Source organism: Mytilus californianus, unplaced genomic scaffold, assembly GCF_021869535.1.
Source record: "Mytilus californianus isolate M0D057914Y unplaced genomic scaffold, xbMytCali1.0.p SCAF_13, whole genome shotgun sequence".
Classification (NCBI taxonomy): domain Eukaryota; kingdom Metazoa; phylum Mollusca; class Bivalvia; order Mytilida; family Mytilidae; genus Mytilus; species Mytilus californianus.
In genome coordinates, this window is record NW_026262615.1 from 24,231,190 (window position 1) to 24,249,734 (window position 18,545).

Consider the following 18,545-nt stretch of genomic DNA (forward strand, 5'->3'; position numbering starts at 1 on the left):
TATCTCAAGAGACTTTGCTGTGGCGGTATCTGGTGGCAGTTTGTTCCAATCCTTGACGGTGTTTATGAAGAAGGACCATTTCCTACAGTCTTTGGTGGCTGGTTGTAATAGGTAAGTATGTTGTCCTGTCCGGTTTGAGCTTCTTGTTGGTTTTTGTAGATATGTATTCTTGTCTATGGCTACAAGGTCGTTTGTTATTTTGTAACACATGATGAGTCGATCTTCTTTTCGTCTTGTATGTAAGCTTTTCCATCCTAATTCAGTTATCATGTTGCTGACACTTGATCTGTTTCTATGTCTGCTGGTTACATATCGTGCAGCTCGTCTTTGTACCTTTTCAGTTTTATCTATGTGGTTTTGCTGGTACGGGTCCCATACTGTCGTGGCGTATTCCATTTGCGGTCTTACTAATTTTTTATAGGCATGTTCTTTGATGGATTTTGAGCTAATGTGGAGGTTACGATGTAGTAAACCAAGGCTTCGGCTGGCTTTTCCTGTGATGTTGTTTATATGTTCTCCCCAATCTAGATCATTTGCAATGGTGCAGCCTAGGTATTTAGTTGATGTTTCATGCACCGGAGTATGGCCGTGGAGTTTATAGTCCCACTTGATTGGCTTTTTCTTTTTGCCGGAGTGACATTTGCAGTTCGCCAGTCATCGGGTATCTTTCCTTTCTCCATTGAAAAATTGTATATGATGGTTAAGATTGGAGCAATTTCACTGGCTAGTTCTTTCAGAATCATTGTCTTGATGTTGTCTGGTCCAGCAGCCTTGTGTGGTTTTAGATTTTTCAGTTGTTTTTCCACTCCATTATTTATGATGATTATTTGTTCGCTATCTGGATAAATTTCTGGTAGATCTGACATGAGTTTTTTCTTTTCAAAATCTCGTTTACTGATTGGACATGCAGCAGAGAAGACTGATTGAAATTGATCATTTAGAATATTTGCTTTATTTATTGGGTCAGTTTCTAATTTCCCATTTCTTCTAAGTGGTGCTACTCCATTTTCATCACTTTTCTTGTGTTTGATATAGGTCCAGAATCTTTTTGTTGGTGAACGAATGTCCTCGTTATCTTCTGGAGTTATTGTGTCTTCTATATACTTCCAATAGGCTTGTCTTGATTTTCTTTGGATGGTTTGTTTCAGTTGTTTAAATTTTGTAACATCAGAAGCATGGTTTGATTTCTTTTTCTTTTTATAGGCTCGGTCACTTCGCCTCATAAGTTTTTTATTTCTGGGTTATCCATGGGTTTTTGTCCTTAGTCTTGCATACTTTGGAAGGTATATGCTGGTTAGTACTGCTTTCTAGGTCTTCTTTGAACATGTTCCAGAGTATATTGATGTTTGTCTTCTTGTTCATGCTTCCTTTTTGAATTTTGATATAAAGCGAATTCATATCCTCTTTTATGCTATCCCATTTACTGATTTAGCTCTTCTATACAGTTGGATTTTTCTTGGCTTTTGTTTGTTTGTCATTGGATTGGTGTTCATTTCTGCATACACAATATCATGGTCAGAAATTCCTGGAATGACATCAAGTCTCATCATTTTACTAGGACAGTTGGTTATAAGAAGGTCCAAAGTGTTTTTATTTCTAGTTGGCTCTTGTACTAATTGAGTTAATCAATTGTCATCAAGAATATCTGTAAGCTGGTAATGTTGTTCTGCATGTTGAGTTCCTTGACGGACTGTTTTCATTGTCCAATTCCATCCTGGTAGGTTGAAGTCACCCCCAATCATTAAGCATGCATTGTTTTGTGAGGCTCTAGTTACAGCTGTTTCAAATTCCGAGAGGCTCTCTTTGTTAGATGTTTTTGGATTATAATATGTAGAGGTCTTTTGTGCCTTTTTGTTGTATTCGTGTCCATATTATTTCACAGTTAGTGTCTAGTTTTGGTATTTCAGTGCTTAGAAACTTGTTGTGTATGGCGATAAGGACTCCATCCCCAGTTTTATTTTCCTTTCTGTCCTTTCTGGCCTTGCGATAGATGTTATATTCTGGATGGAATATTTTGCTGTTGGTGATTGATGAATCCAACCAAGTTCTTGTCATTATCATAACGTCTGTCTTTGTACTATCTATAAGATTTTGGACTTGGTGTTGTTTGTTTCTGATGGACTGACTATTCACATTTAGGATCCTTAATGGTATAAATGGTTTATTCCTAGTTTCTTGTTTTTCTCTCTTTGGAGTTGATGTGTTTTTTGGTTTTACACATTCTTGTTGGGATGCTGTACTCATATCAAGTGTACCATCTAGTAATAAGTTAAAGCTATTGTTTGTTGAGATAGCTGTTGAACCATAGCATAAGGAATAGTAGTTTGGATTATCACAAATGATACAATCCCATCGCACAGAGATGTTTTTATCATCCACAAGGTAGCTATAGGTTTTACTGTGAATATCTTGGCAGTTAATATGAAACCATTGGTCACAGGTATCGCATCTTATGGCTATGTCGTCCCATGTCACAGGCTGGTCACAAGTTCCACATGGGTATATAGTGCTGTCGTGATGTGTTGGTCCTGGGTTTGGATTTACATCATTTGCATTTGCTAATAGTATGAGCAGTAAATATGATGTTACTGATTTACATTTATAAGGATAAGCTCTTGGTGATTTTAGTCTATTTACTGTTGTTAACAAGTTATATACTGTTGTGTCCTTTTTTTTAACCTCTGTATCTTCAATGTTTGCCATAGCTGCATTTTTCATGTTCATGACGGTGCTGGCAATGATGATAAAAATTGTGATAAACCTCATTTTGAAAGCTGAAGTTGATATTTAATGCAGATGTTATTTACTGAATATATTTAGGGGGGAGGGGGGGGGGGGGGATTTTGAAAATAAATAACTCAGCCTTGATAATAACAAAAATGAATGGTTTGTTCCGTGGTAGTTTGAAAATAAATAACCTTACCTAAAATATATTAAAAATAAATAACTCGGCAGGTCTTTTAAACCATTTTATAAATGCTATTCAAAAGTATGAAATGGCACCAGATTCCTACAAAATTCGTCTTTTTTCATATTTTTTTCGGGAAAAACTTTCCAAATCTTTTATAATGCAATGTATAAATTTTAATGTACTTAAAATGTCTGAAAATGGGTTTCATTTAACTAGAGGTATATTAACTCAGGAACATTTACCTCACTTTCATAAGTCATAGGGCTGTAACTAAATTGAGGCAAATGCCTCAGGTAGGAAATGTCAAAAACAAAAGCTTGTCTTCATATCAAATTGTTTTACTTCGAATGCCTTGCAAGAAGCAAGTTCTGTTCACCCTCTGGCATACAGCCCCTGTTTTTCGTGATCCATGTTTCACATTTAATTTTAGTTTTCAGTGTTATTTGTCTATAATGTTTGCCGTTTCGTGTTTTATCTGTTCCAGGGTTTGTCTTTTGTTCATTGGTTGGCCTTCTTTATTCTCTTAGTGTTGCATTCCATTTGTAATTTAGTCATTTTTTTAAACTTGAGTTTAATTTTATTTAAGGACTTTTTATCTAATTTTACAAACTACATGAATTTCTAATTGTATCTCAGTTAGGAACTACATCTTGTTGTAATTGAAATGTGTTATAAAACTTACCTGACATAGTTATATCAATGATAATCAACCCCTCTTAACTAAATTTGAGAACAAAAACACATAATTGACAGGTATATAAAAAAGATTTTCTGCAAACCAAAACACTAAAAAAAACAAAAAATAGCAGCCACATACTTAAGTTTCTTAATTACACTTGTTGCTTTATCCTACATATTGGTCTTTTGATGTTGTCCCTAAAAATTAAAAGTCTTACACTGATTCTATATATTTTGCTTTGAGACCAACATATTGTCTTCTTGTGGCCTTCAGCGGCTCCCAAAACCTTCGCCAAATGTTTTTGCCTCGCTCCGCTCGGCAAATATGTTTGACATTACTTTAAAAAGAGGCTTAGTTACAGCCCCACTTTAATACATTGTACATATGCAATACCTGCAGTTTGGAATTCAGAAGATTCACTTCCACAGGATGATGATTAATTCTGATTAAATGGTACATGATGATTTGACTATACATTTATTATCTATTTAGGAATAAAAAAAAAATAAAATTGTGTGTTTTCAAATGTTATAAATATAATTGTGAAAATAAATAATCAGTCCCTTGTTTTAATGAAAATGAAAAACCATGCTTCATCAGTGCAGAAAATAGATAATCTCTTCTTCTAGTTCACAAAAATAAATAACTGATCCAAAACAAATCCTCCTGGCCCCCACCAGAATATCAAATGGTCGTCCCCTTACTTGGATTGTAGGAAGACTACACCGGTCCAGAAATTCCGGTTTTAACGTTACAATCGATAAGTGTTGCTGTACATTTCAAAACAATAAAAAAAAAAAGATTATAAGTTTACAAAGTAATGACAAAACAAACAATGCTCAGAAAACTCCTTGAAAGTGTTTATTTCATGTTCTGGACATGTTGCTATTCTAGTTATTCTATTAATTATATTACAAGTACATGCGAAAAATATCGAATGATTGATTAATTGGTGGGTGTTATATGCCACTTTCATCACTATTGTGCTATTTCGTGGCAATCAGTTTAATTGGTGGAGGAAGCCGGAGAACCCGGAGATAACCACCGACCTTCGCTAGAAAATTATAGATAACCAAAACTGAATCAGTTGACTTGTGATTGTCTCTTCATTCTCAACTCTTAATGCATTCGTTAGATATTTACCTTAACCATTATTTGGAATTATTCACTAAAGAACAAGAAATTCACAGCAAAACTGGGAATTCCACATATTCTTCTACATCATGCACGAAAAAGAAGTTTTCAGAAAATCCCAAATCAATATTTCTCTCCTTTTGGTATTTATATAAAAAAAAGACGGTGAAAGTCTCCCATCTTTATACTGAATACTCAAAACATCACAAAAATCCTTACAATAAACTCACCATAGATACCAATTTAAATGTTGTGTACGCCAGACGCGCGTTTCGTCTACAATAGACTCACCAGTGACGCTCGAATCGAAAAGTAAAAAAAGGCCAAATAAAGGACGAAGTTATAGAGCATTACAAAGAATGATATATAACAGGGTGGTCAAGATGTTCAACTTCGCATCTTTCTAAAGTTCTTACAACCATTCTATTACAGTAAAATATGGTCTTCAGAAATATTGTGATGAGGTATATTGAACCAGCGGTGTAAATCAGATGTAGATTTTTAAAAATTCGAACGATCTACTCCAAAATCTTTGATCATAATCTTATCAATTTTGCCATTGATTTTACTACGATTTATGCTACTATTCCCCATGCTCAATTCAAAGATCGACAACATCGTCTTTTAAACAGAGCTTTTTCTCCTTTTTTTGTTTTTTACAAAAATGAGAAACGTAGATACAAAATTTCTTGTTTACTGTCATGACAAATCTTACTTTCATTACTGATTCCCACACCCAATACCCGAAGATGATATCATCAAAATGCTTTCCGATCGATCACATATTTATTGAGTTTGGTGAAATTACTATTTCAGCAGACATTTGATATTCCAAATGGTACTTATTGTGCACCACTACTGAGTGACTTGATTTTGAGCTCATATGAAGCAGATTTTCCTACTGAACTTTCTAAAAGAAAAAAAAAGTTCTTTAATTTCAATTTCAAATATATTGGTGATGTTCTGTCACTAAATAAACCATATTTCAAGTGTTTACATCTCATATGTAATCTCATACTAGTGAACTTAAGATTAAGGATACTATCGAAATTAGAAGGTCTGCTTCATATCTTGATCTTTTCCTCGATATTGACACTCAAACTAATATCTATGACAAACTTGATGATTTCCACTTTCCAATTGTCAATTTCCCAATTTTCAACAGAAACATACCCGCTGCTCCATCGTATGTCATTTATATATCTCAGGTAATATATTAAGCTCGTGTATGTTCACACTACACGGACTTCATTAACGGGGTGTGCTCCTTAGGGAGCAACCATTTAACTTCAAGGGGTGGGGTAGGGGGGTGAGGTTATGGTTTTTTGTCTGAGTCAGAAAATTAGTTTTTCGATGCTATCAACCAAATTATCTTTTTTTTCAAAATTTAACACTACAAGGTATGGGGGAAAATTTGGATTCAGAATAATTTTTTTTGTCATCTGCTTGACCACAATATTGTTTTTCATCAAATTGGGGATCAGAATATTTTTTTAGAAAAAACCATAAACACCCCCCCCCCCCCCCCCCCCCTTGAAGTTAAATGGTCGTTCCTTACACAAAAACTGCAGAGAACCATAGAAATGCACACAACGATACAATGTGTCGGCATCTCAACTCACTTGCGACATGTAATCGAAGTCTTAGATCAGTAGATATACTGATCTTGTTTATCCCCGATTGTGACATTTTGATTGAGTGTAATTTGGCATGGCGGGTGAAGCATATATTGCAGGAGACGCTTACTGGGTCGACGCACCCAGTCTTGCATCTAATGAAGTTCATGCATTCCCTCGGTTTTAGTTGTTTTTACCTTTATTTGTCTCTTCCTAAGTGATTAACCAGATTCAAACAATGATAAACCTCTATTCCCTTATTTTGTACGCATAATTTTATGAATTAAGTGTAGGTGGTTGTTGTACTGTCCAATATTTGTGGTAATGCCTGTTATTTATGTGTGTATTATTTATGGTAATGCCTGTTATTTATGTGTGTATTATTTGTGGTAATGCCTGTTATTTATGTGTGTATTATTTGTGGTAATGCCTGTTATTTATGTGTGTATTATTTGTATTAATTCCTGTTATTTATGTGTATATTATTTGTGGTAATGCCTGTTATTTATGGGTGTATTATTTGTGGTAATGCCTGTTATTTATGTGTGTATTATTTGTGATAATGCCTGTTATTTATGTGTGTATTATTTGTGGTAATGCCTGTTATTTATGTGTGTATTATTTATGGTAATGCCTGTTATTTATGTGTGTATTATTTGTGATAATGCCTGTTATTTATGTGTGTATTATTTATGGTAATGCCTGTTATTTATTTGTGTATTATTTGTGGTAATGCCTGTTATTTATGTGTGTATTATTTGTGGTAATGCCTGTTATTTATGGGTCTATTATTTGTGGTAATGCCTGTTATTTATGGGTGTATTATTTGTGATAATGCCTGTTATTTATGTGTGTATTATTTATGGTAATGCCTGTTATTTATGTGTGTATTATTTGTGGTAATGCCTGTTATTTATGTGTGTATTATTTGTATTAATTCCTGTTATTTATGTGTATATTATTTGTGGTAATGCCTGTTATTTATGGGTGTATTATTTGTGGTAATGCCTGTTATTTATGTGTGTATTATTTATGGTAATGCCTGTTATTTATGTGTGTATTATTTGTGATAATGCCTGTTATTTATGTGTGTATTATTTATGGTAATGCCTGTTATTTATGTGTGTATTATTTGTGGTAATGCCTGTTATTTATGTGTGTATTATTTGTGGTAATGCCTGTTATTTATGGGTGTATTATTTGTGGTAATGCCTGTTATTTATGTGTGTATTATTTGTGATAATGCCTGTTATTTATGTGTGTATTATTTATGGTAATGCCTGTTATTTATGTGTGTATTATTTGTGGTAATGCCTGTTATTTATGGGTGTATTATTTGTGGTAATGCCTGTTATTTATGGGTGTATTATTTGTGGTAATGCCTGTTATTTATGTGTGTATTATTTGTGATAATGCCTGTTATTTATGTGTGTATTATTTATGGTAATGCCTGTTATTTATGTGTGTATTATTTGTGGTAATGCCTGTTATTTATGTGTGTATTATTTGTATTAATTCCTGTTATTTATGTGTATATTATTTGTGGTAATGCCTGTTATTTATGTGTGTATTATTTGTGATAATGCCTGTTATTTATGTGTGTATTATTTATGGTAATGCCTGTTATTTATGTGTGTATTATTTGTGGTAATGCCTGTTATTTATGTGTGTATTATTTGTGGTAATGCCTGTTATTTATGTGTGTATTATTTGTGGTAATGCCTGTTATTTATGGGTGTATTATTTGTGGTAATGCCTGTTATTTATGTGTGTATTATTTGTGGTAATGCCTGTTATTTATGTGTGCATTATTTACATTATATTTAGCTTCAGATTCTTCTATATATATATGAGGTCTTCTTTAAATAATTTAAAGTAAAGTGACCATGTTGATCTCATTTATCTTTTGAACTTTAGTAGAGAATCCAATATATACAATAAGTATAATCAAAGCATCGTTGATGTTGTGATCCAGCAATATTCATAGCTAGTCTCATATTCTTTCTGACCATACTTTTTTCTTAATTTTTTTCTCTTTTCATTTCAAATCTTACTGTAAAATTTCTATGTTATTGTCCAAATGTAGGGAATTTCGCAATATTGATGCAAATAAAGATATATATACTGATCTTTCAATTTTAGACTCTGTCAGATTTGATTTTTGACAAGAATGGAAAGGAAAATCGTCAAACAAGTAATATATTTTTTATATGCCTTTAATAATGACAGGTTTAATAATTTCCAGAAAGAGGCCTTATAAATGCACTTTCTCAACAACAAAAATTAAAAAGAATAATAAATAATTTTTATCTAAATTGGTATTCATTCTTCATTAAGAAAAATACATTTCCTGTATTCAAATCTGAATGTACAAATACCTAATGCTGAGATATTTCCAATTACTGTTAAATAGCAATATAATGGGATATAAATGTAAAACAAACAAATACATTTTATTGCAGAAAATGCTCAGGTAAGAGTTATGCAATTTTGTTTAATATTTCAACCAAATTTCTGATAATTGTAACTAATTAATTAGAACTTGATTTATTGACTTATGTCAGATGATAATTGCACTGATTTTACAAGTAAAATAAAAATTGCTTGCATTTTTTATACATATTTTTTTCATTTTAAGTATTTTCTTTGAAAAAAAACCACATCAGATTAATCATTCAGCTACCTAGCAAAATTAACAGAATATTTCGATGTAGTGTAGGTAAAAAAAAAATAATACATTTGTAGGTTTACTATTGAGGTCAAGAATGTGTGTATTCATTTAGGTGTGTAATAAATTGTGTCTATTTAATTATGTAACAGGTCATGAGATATTTTAACTGTTTTGAATTAAGCCTGGGGTTGTTTCTAATTAATACTTATTTGAAAATCATGACAGTTACTACTCATTCGGACTCTTCCTTGCCTATGGAAAAAATTGGAGTAATACCATTGTAAAAAAAGTGTGGGAATCAACTTAAATATATTAATACACATGTAGACCTACATTTCATTGAACAATAATTTACACAAACACAAGATACTTATATAATACTTTCAAAATTCTTATCAACTGATTCAATTGATGTACAAATACTTTTCCAAATTAATTGATAAATAGTAAATCATCATAAATTTTGCCTTAGAAAGGAACTATATGCAAGTGTATATCTAAAATAAAGTCACTATTCGAATAATCTTTTCTTAATTTAAGGGCAAATAACATGTCAAAAGTTTGCAGTTGATGATTAAAATGGTGTAGAAAGTTTCTGCAAGTCATAAAAACACATAATTAGTTTCATGATATGTCTTCAACTTAGTATTCTGCACCATCTCCAAAACCAGAGTGATCGCATAGATCCAGCATGGCTGAATCAAAAATAAGATGTGGTAAGACTGCAAGTGAGACAATTACATCAATAATGTTACCAACTTTATTGCACTAGATGCGCATTTCGAAAATTAATATCTCTTCGATGATGTTCAAAGCTAAAACATTTGAAAACCCAAAATGTAATACAAATGTTGAAGAGCAGACAAAACCATAAGGACCAAAAGTAAAAGCCAAACCAAACTATTCACAAGAGACAAAATGAGTTAGTTGTTAGCAACTAATAGGTCATTGTACGTCCCTCAACAATGAGCAAAATCTATACCACAAAGTAAGCAATAAAAGGCCTCAACAGAACAAAATGTAAAACAATTCAAACCAGAAAGCTAACGGCCTGATGTATGTACAAAACAATAAAGGAAAACCAAATATGATAGACAGAGACAAACAACAACTAGGCTCCTGACGTGTTCTACCTCATATATTGACTTGCACATAGAAATGACATTTAAGGCCTGTTGAACACTTCACTATCAGATGGACTTATTTTTTCTCCAAGTGAACTTTCTATTTCTATGTTCCAACATTTCAGCAGCAATATTCCAGTGCTTGTGTTTTCTATCAGTGTCTACAGAGGGTTGCTACTTTAATACAAAGAGCCTATCAAATAAAGGGCTCATAGCACTTAAGTTTGAGTCATTTTTTTCAAAAAAATGTATTGATGCTTCATTCTTCAAAGTTGCATCCCACTTTCCTTTCATTATTTATAATTAGCAATTAATATAATGTTTAACACCCAATGACCAGAGCGTTTGGATGTAATAGCCGATCGAGACTGGGTTTATGCTGCTTAATTTTTTTGTGGAATGTAAAGCTTCTTCAGTAATGGTGTATGATTGGTAGAAATGCAGGATAGTTTAAGAAAGTTATTAAAATTTCAAAAACTTTAACCACAGAGTGAATATTTGTGGACGACGCCGACAACAACGGAATGTAGGATCGCTATGTCTCACTTTTGCGACAAAAGTAGCAGGCTCGACAAAAATGAACCTCAGATTACTTCACCGACCCTTGCTCTGATTTGATCCACAACTTAACATTTTTCTGATTGCAAAAAATATATCTGAGTCGGTTTCCAATCTTCCAAAACCATAAATGTTATTGTCTGTTATAAATATTTGGCTATACTGTGGATTCATAAGTGTTGGTGGGATAACAATTATCATTGCTTTTGTATATATAGGTAAACCACAATTCAAATGTTCATTGAAGGTCAAATTGTCTACATTGAAGGTCAAATTGTCTATAGTTACAGTTGTTTGCAGACATTGTTAAAACCACAGGGTATGGGAGGATTGGTGCTCCCGCAAACATGTTTAACCCTGCCATATTCTGTATGTGCCAGCCCAAAGTCAGGAGCCTGTAATTCAGTAGTTGTCCTGTGTTGCTGTATATCATATATGATTTTCGTTTATTGTATGTCCATAATTCAGGCTGTTAAGTTTCTCATTTGAATTGTTCTACATTTGTCATTTCTTGGCCTTTTATAGCTTGCTGTGTGGTATGAGTTTTGTTCATTGTTGAAGACTGTACAGTGACCTATAGTTGCTAATCTTCTACATCATTTGCTCCTTGGTGGAGACTTGTCTCATTGGCAATCATACCACATCTTATTTTTATAAAGACGATGCATGTATCATTTAATCATATTCAATACATTGTTTCAATACATGAATCTCATATGAAATCAAATATAAACTAAAACTAAAGAAGAGATTGAATAATTGTCAAATGAGCTTTTCTTCTCATTGCATATAGTAGGATTAACTAAGAGGCACCTACTTATTCAAAGTTGCAGTCTAAATGATTCTCAAGTTTTTACAATGATATCAACAGATATGCACATTGACAATGAAGGTACTCAAATAGTTCCTTCGTAAAACTAAAAATTCATAAGGGTTCCCGAACTTCCGTGGAACCCATTGTCTCGCCTACTTTTGCTGTTGTCTATGTTTTCAGTGTGATAGGGGAATGCACATAATAGATTTACAGTTAATGAAATGGTTTATGAATATAATAAATGTTTTAAAAATTTTAACTGCAGACTGTATGTAAAATGTTAACTGGAAGAAAAAGTAAGTCCATTTATAAGTAATATACGGAAAAACAGGAAATAAATTTTTACAAAATTTCCTTCTAGATACTAGCTTTTGATCATAAACAAGCTTCTGTCCAAGTTTGGTACAAATCCAGGATAGTTTAAGAAAGTTATAAAAATTTTAAAAACTTTAACCACAGAGTGAATATTTGCAGACATTGTTAAAACCACGATATCCTATATCAATGAAAACGAAATTGTTCTTCAACCCACAAAAATTGGTATAAACAAAAATAAATTAATCACCAGTACAACATCTGACTGTCTGATTAAAATTTGAGAACACAAAAATAATAGTCAGTCTGTTTGTTCATAATGCTTTAACAGAAAGAACCCTTCAACAACAGCACTAATTTCCATGCTTGTAATTGAAAAAACAAAATATATTTTTCTTGACTTTAATAATTCTTTATTAAATAATTAGTTAAATAATATAATCTTTATTATCATTTTCTTTTAAATAGTCATTATATAAAACATTATGCTTTGACAAGATTTGTTTTGGTTCTTCTGATTTTGTGGATGATTTGTTGATTGGTTGGTCATAAGATGTATCCTCACACGCCAGTGCTGCCAGATGATTGATCATTAAACTGAAATGTTAAAATAAGATAAAGTTGGATGTTTTTCTTTAAGTTCTCACTATATTAACTATACCAAAAACCTAATTAAAGTTTGCATGGTTGAAGATGTTACATGAAAGGTTTTAGAAGTCATAAATGTTTATACTGTAATTAAATTCAGAAATTATTATGTGCATATATATATATAGTGGTTGTTAGAAAATCAACATAAATTCGAGTTCAGTTATTGTGAATTCAAGAAATGCTGCATACAAATAATGCTATCAATATATAAAATGCAAGTTTTATTTTTGCGACACCAATATCTTGTCACAATTTTCGCTGTTATAAAATCATTGCAAAATTTCTGAATTTACAGTATCTAGTACAAATACATGTGTAAATGGTTTTGTTTCAATTTTTACAATAGATCACAGGGCCAAGTCTCATAAAATTTTCATTTTTTGGTTAATATTAGAATATTAAAGGTATGTCCTGATGAGACATCAACTCATCAATGACACAAAAAACTACAAGACATCTAATTGAAAGGTCCAAATAACTATGATCTACTTTACTTGCTGCAAAAACACAAAAATGTGGAAAATCTTATTTCAAGGGCAATAACTCTTAAAGGGGTCAATTGACAATTTCAGTCATGTTCTGTTATTTGTAGATCTCATTTTGCTGAAAATATTTGCTATTTACAATACCTCTCTATCTATTATAGTTTCTGCAAAAAACAAAAAAATGGTACAAAACATCTTTCAAATGTAATATAACTCCTACAAGGGGTCAATTGACAATCTTGGCTATGATGACTTATGTGTAGATGTTATTTTGATGAACATTTTCCTAATGTACAATTTCTTTCAAACTATAATACTTTCTGAAAAAACAAAAAAAAAGAGAAAAAAAAAAACTTCTTTCAATGGTATCAACTCCTATACGGCTTCAATTTATGATTTTGATCATTTGACTTATTTGTAGATTTTATTTTGCTTAAAATTTTTACTATTCAAAGATTCTCTCATCTAAAGTTTCAGCAGAAAAGGGTAAAACCCATCATTCGAGGGCAGTACTCCTATGTGTGGTCAATTGACAATTTGAGACTTATTTGTATATTTTATTGTATTGGTAATTTTTATTATTTTAAGTTTCTCTCTCTATATATAGTTTTCAAGATAATCGAAAACTGCAAAATTTGCTAAAAAAGGACATGTCTAGTGCAATAACTCCAAAATAGGTGGTCCCATTTTTCTGAAAATCCCACAGAAGATAGAATTTGACTTACTGATCATTTAACCATGTCTGGTTTGCTCTAACTGCTTAGTTTTTGAGATATAACCTAAAACCTGTAAAATTTGCTAAAAATTTATATGTCAGGGGCAATACTCAAATATGGGTTTTCTGAAAATTCCACAGGAGATAGACCTTGACCCAGCTAATCTTTTTTACCTTGTACATTTGCTAAAACAACTTTACTTTTTTACATATAAGCCAAAAACTGCAGTTTAACTTCTATATTCTATTTTTAGCAACAAAGGCCATGTTTTTGATTGATCAAAATCCCTGCAAAGATATTTCCTTAAAGAATATTCAGGTTAAGTTTCGTAACATTCAGCCAAATAGTTTCAAAGGAGAAGATTTGTTTTAAAGTTTACAACAATGGACACAATTGATGGTAAAAAAGGGCACATGGACCTATACAGAAAAGTAAAAACTTGTAAAACATTTACATACCATGCCGCATGTTCTGCTGTTAGGATGTCATTAAATAGAGACAGGGATATCACACTGGTTATTATCTGTAAAATAGAGACAGGGATATCACACTGGTTATTATCTGTAAAATAGAGATAGGGATATCACACTGGTTATTATCTGTAAAATAGAGACAGGGATATCACACTGGTTATTATCTGTAAAATAGAGACAGGGATATCACACTGGTTATTATCTGTAAAATAAAGACAGAGCTGTCACACTGGTTGTTATCTGTAAAATAAAGACAGAGATTTCACACTGGTTGTTATCTGTAAAAAAGAGATAGAAATATCACACTGGTTGTTATCTGTAAAATAGAGACAGAGATATCACACTGGTTGTTAACTGCTAAATAGAGACAGAGATATCACACTGGTTGTTATCTGTAAAATAGAGACAGAGCTGTCACACTGGTTGTTATCTGTAAAATAGACACAGAGATATCACACTGGTTGTTATCTGTAAAATAGAGATAGAAATATCACACTGGTTGTTATCTGTAAAAAAAAGACAGAGATATCACACTGGTTGTTTACTGTAAAATAGAAAAAACAATATCACACTGGTTGTTATCTGTAAAATAGAGACAGATATATCACACTGGTTGTTATCTGTAAAATAGAGATAGAAATATCACACTGGTTGTTATCTGTAAAATAGAGACAGAGATATCACACTGGTTTTTATCTGTAAAATAGAGACAGAGATATCACACTGGTTGTTAACTGTTAAATAGAGACAGAGATATCACATTGGTTATTATCTATAAAATAGAGACAGAGATATCACACTGGTTGTTATCTGTAAAATAGAGACAGAGATATCACACTGGTTGTTATCTGTAAAATAAAGACAGAGGTAGCACACTGGTTGTTATCTGTAAAATAGAGACAGAGCTGTCACATTGGTTGTTATCTGTAAAATAAAGACAGAGCTGTCACACTGGTTGTTATCTGTAAAATAAAGACAGAGCTGTCACACTGGTTGTTATCTGTAAAATAGAGACAGAGATATCACACTGGTTGTTAACTGTTAAATAGAGACAGAGATATCACACTGGTTGGTATCTGTAAAATAGAGACAGAGCTGTCACACTGGTTGTTATCTGTAAAATAGACACAGAGATATCACACTGGTTGTTATCTGTAAAATAGAGATAGAAATATCACACTGGTTGTTATCTGTAAAATAGAGACAGAGATATCACACTGGTTGTTAACTGTAAAATAGAAAAAACAATATCACTCTGGTTGTTATCTGTAAAATAGAGACAGAGATATCACACTGGTTGTTATCTCTAAAATAGAGACAGAGCTGTCACACTGGTTGTTATCTGTAAAATAGAGATAGAAATATCACACTGGTTATTATCTGTAAAATAGAGACAGAGATATCACATTGGTTTTTATCTGTAAAATAGAGACAGAGATATCACACTGGTTGTTAACTGTTAAATAGAGACAGAGATATCACACTGGTTGTTATCTATAAAATAGAGACAGAGATATGACACTGTTGTTTTCTGTAAAATAGAGACAGAGATATCACACTGGTTGTTATCTGTAAAATAGAGATAGAGATATCACACTGGTTGTTATCTGTAAAATAGAGATAGAGAGATCACACTGGTTGTTAGTTGTAAAATAGAGACAGAGATATCACACTTAGTTGTTAACTGTAAAATAGAGACAGATATATCACACTGGTTGTTTTCTGTAAAATAAAGTTAAAAAATATTAAATAGTCAGAAAAGACTTCCAACAGAGTATATATCATGCAATGTCCATACAAATGTCTTTGGATTTCACTTATCAATTAAGAATTAAGAGAGGGCCTCAGTTACTAAAGGGTAAAAGTTGTTCATCTACAGTTATCATTAGCCTGTCAACACTGAGGTTGAGAGGTTGAGAGGTTGAACCCTGTTTGTGGTAGGTGTGTTCGACTCTGATCTTAAATGACTAGGATTGCCAATTTTTCAGCAGAAGGTTTGTGGGTTCTTGCTGGGCACTCCAGCTTCCTCCACAAATAAAAACTGGCTAGGCACTATATCATGGTACCATGATATAGTCAATTAGAGTCCAGAAAGTGGCAATAAACACCAACAATCAATTTTGAAATCAACATAAAAATTATTTTATTGATATTGAATCCAACATACAAAACAACAATACACATGCATATATATGAACCTCCCGACAATTATCTGTTTTCAGGAGTCTCCTCTCGTCCTCCTGTTGAAGAGAAAAAAATCCTGAGTACAAAACATTTTGTGAATGAAAATTTAAGGCGCCATTTTTTACTACGCTGTTTACAAATGTTTTTTATTCAAGAAGTAAAAACCCAAGAGTATCGCACATATCCAGTGTAACTGACCTGATTACGCAACATGTATAGATTTTGACCTGATCTGTGGCTAATTAACGAGTGACAATAGTTTGAATTAACAATAAACAGGTGATATTAATTACTCTATATGGCTTCTGTTTATGGCACACACCAAGGATGACTATAGGTAAATACCGGCATTGATAGAAAAGTGGAATGTAGTTGTCAAAACATCGATTGGATGGTTTTGATGCAGAAAAAATCATTTAATTAATTTCAACTCAGCATTGAAATACTCGCTATTTCACACTCCAATGCGGACATTAAATGACCTTCAGCATGCTCAAGAAGATTCAAACTAAAAATAAAGAACTACACAAACTGTTACCAGGATCAGGATTACTTTAGTACAGAGTCAAGTGTATTACAGGCAGCCAAGTTGGCTTGTACTTCTTACGGGACCCAGTGTTTCAAGACCAGTGCTTTAGTTATAAAATAACATTTGTCAATGTAATATAGACAGTGCTTTAGCTAATATATTTTACAGTGTTACAATAACAGTCTCAAGTTTTCTACCAAAATGGCTTCATTAATGCTTAAAATCCATGCATAACTATTGTTATTGTTTGTTAATTTTTCTTCTATTTATCATGTTATAAATGTATAGCATATTTCTTTCTTATACACCTATGCCAATGACATTGAATACAAATAAAAAAGATTGAGTCAAGAATAAAACACTATGCTTTAATTTTCTCTTTATACTCAAAGGAAAGGTTTACTTAAATCATAGTACTTTATTTACAAGCAGTCAATAATCAAAAACAAAACCAGAAACAGAATCTTCTCAATATTTCTTTCACCTGATATCATTCAAATAGACAGGCTACAACTGGTACTGTAAACACATTGATATACTGCATTCAGATGAAAGATTAGAGAACAAACACTCTAAAAGACAATTTTTACACCAGTTGGTTACATTTACGACAAAATTTATGTCAATAAAAAACCTCCTGATCTGAGGTCTAAACTCCTGACCAACATTTCCCAATCTCCTGATCTGAGTTTCATAGTTCATCACACGTATGAATAGAAAAAGCTGACTTTAAGCAAAAAAATCATTGCTATTATTCTAAATTTTGCTTTGATCTATTTGTGTAATAATACAATTTCTATCACAAGCTATTGAACTGAGAATGTTTTTTTTCCCGTTTGAATAGAGCGAGAACACAATGACTTCTTATGCCAAGGTCATTGAAATTGCCTAGGAAAATAGCGATAAACAGATAACCTATGGTCTATCAACTTGAGGAAGTTTATTTCAGTCAGTGATGTGCAAGCAGGGGGTCAGTGTTATTTGTTGTTGTTGATAGTTCGTCGACTTCCACAGAATAGTGCATCAAAATAACTTATATCCCCTGAGAGGCTTTTTACCTCACACTTACTTACTGCAGGATTATTCTTCAATTTAATTTAAAGAAATTAACTCAAACATAAAGCTGAATCAAATAATTCAGTGATGCATACATGAGTCATTTTTAAAGAATCTTTCACTAGGACACAGCTATTATACAAATTTGTGATTTTGCAATACTCCTGTAATTCCCACTAATTTCTCCAAGCAAAAAAATCATTAGAAAATACTTAAAACTATAAATAACAACTACCTTAACTAGGCCATGAATTCTGGAGAATTCCATCACTCCATCTGAAGCTTTTTCTTGTAGACGTATTGTATAGAGATTCAATAGTACTCCAAACACTCCACTGAAACAGATCATACAATTGTAAAGATATCAGTAGGGCTTCGTTTAAAAGGATGTTTTGAAAAATTTCAATAAGCTTAAACATATTCTATGCGTATTATCACATACTTTCATATTATATATAAATATTGATCCTATTGAAAAGCACATGTGTGGCTCCAACATGATCACATCAGACTTGGGACCTTGCAACCTGTCGTCTCATTTAAAAGACCTGTGACCTTTAAAATGTTCAAAATTTTACTTTTAAGACTTCCTTAAATTTGCTTAAAAGTGACCTGATGACCTGAGATAT

The 18,545-nt window shown here is 32.2% G+C and overlaps 1 protein-coding gene across 6 annotated transcripts in view; it reads right to left on the reverse strand.

The window, feature by feature from the left end:
* Window positions 1-12,210: 12,210 nt before the first annotated feature.
* Window positions 12,211-18,545, reverse strand: part of LOC127723398 (transmembrane protein 241-like) — a 62,913-nt gene continuing 56,578 nt past the window's right edge. For 3 of the 6 annotated variants that reach the window (XM_052230004.1, XM_052230005.1, XM_052230007.1), the window contains exons 13-15: window positions 18,152-18,251; window positions 14,133-14,197; window positions 12,211-12,419 (exon numbers count right to left, since the gene is read on the reverse strand). In XM_052230004.1, the coding sequence (XP_052085964.1) occupies window positions 12,251-12,419; window positions 14,133-14,197; window positions 18,152-18,251 (334 nt within the window). In that variant the 3' untranslated portion in view covers window positions 12,211-12,250. The other 3 variants (XM_052230008.1, XM_052230009.1, XM_052230010.1) reach the window with 3 other exon arrangements.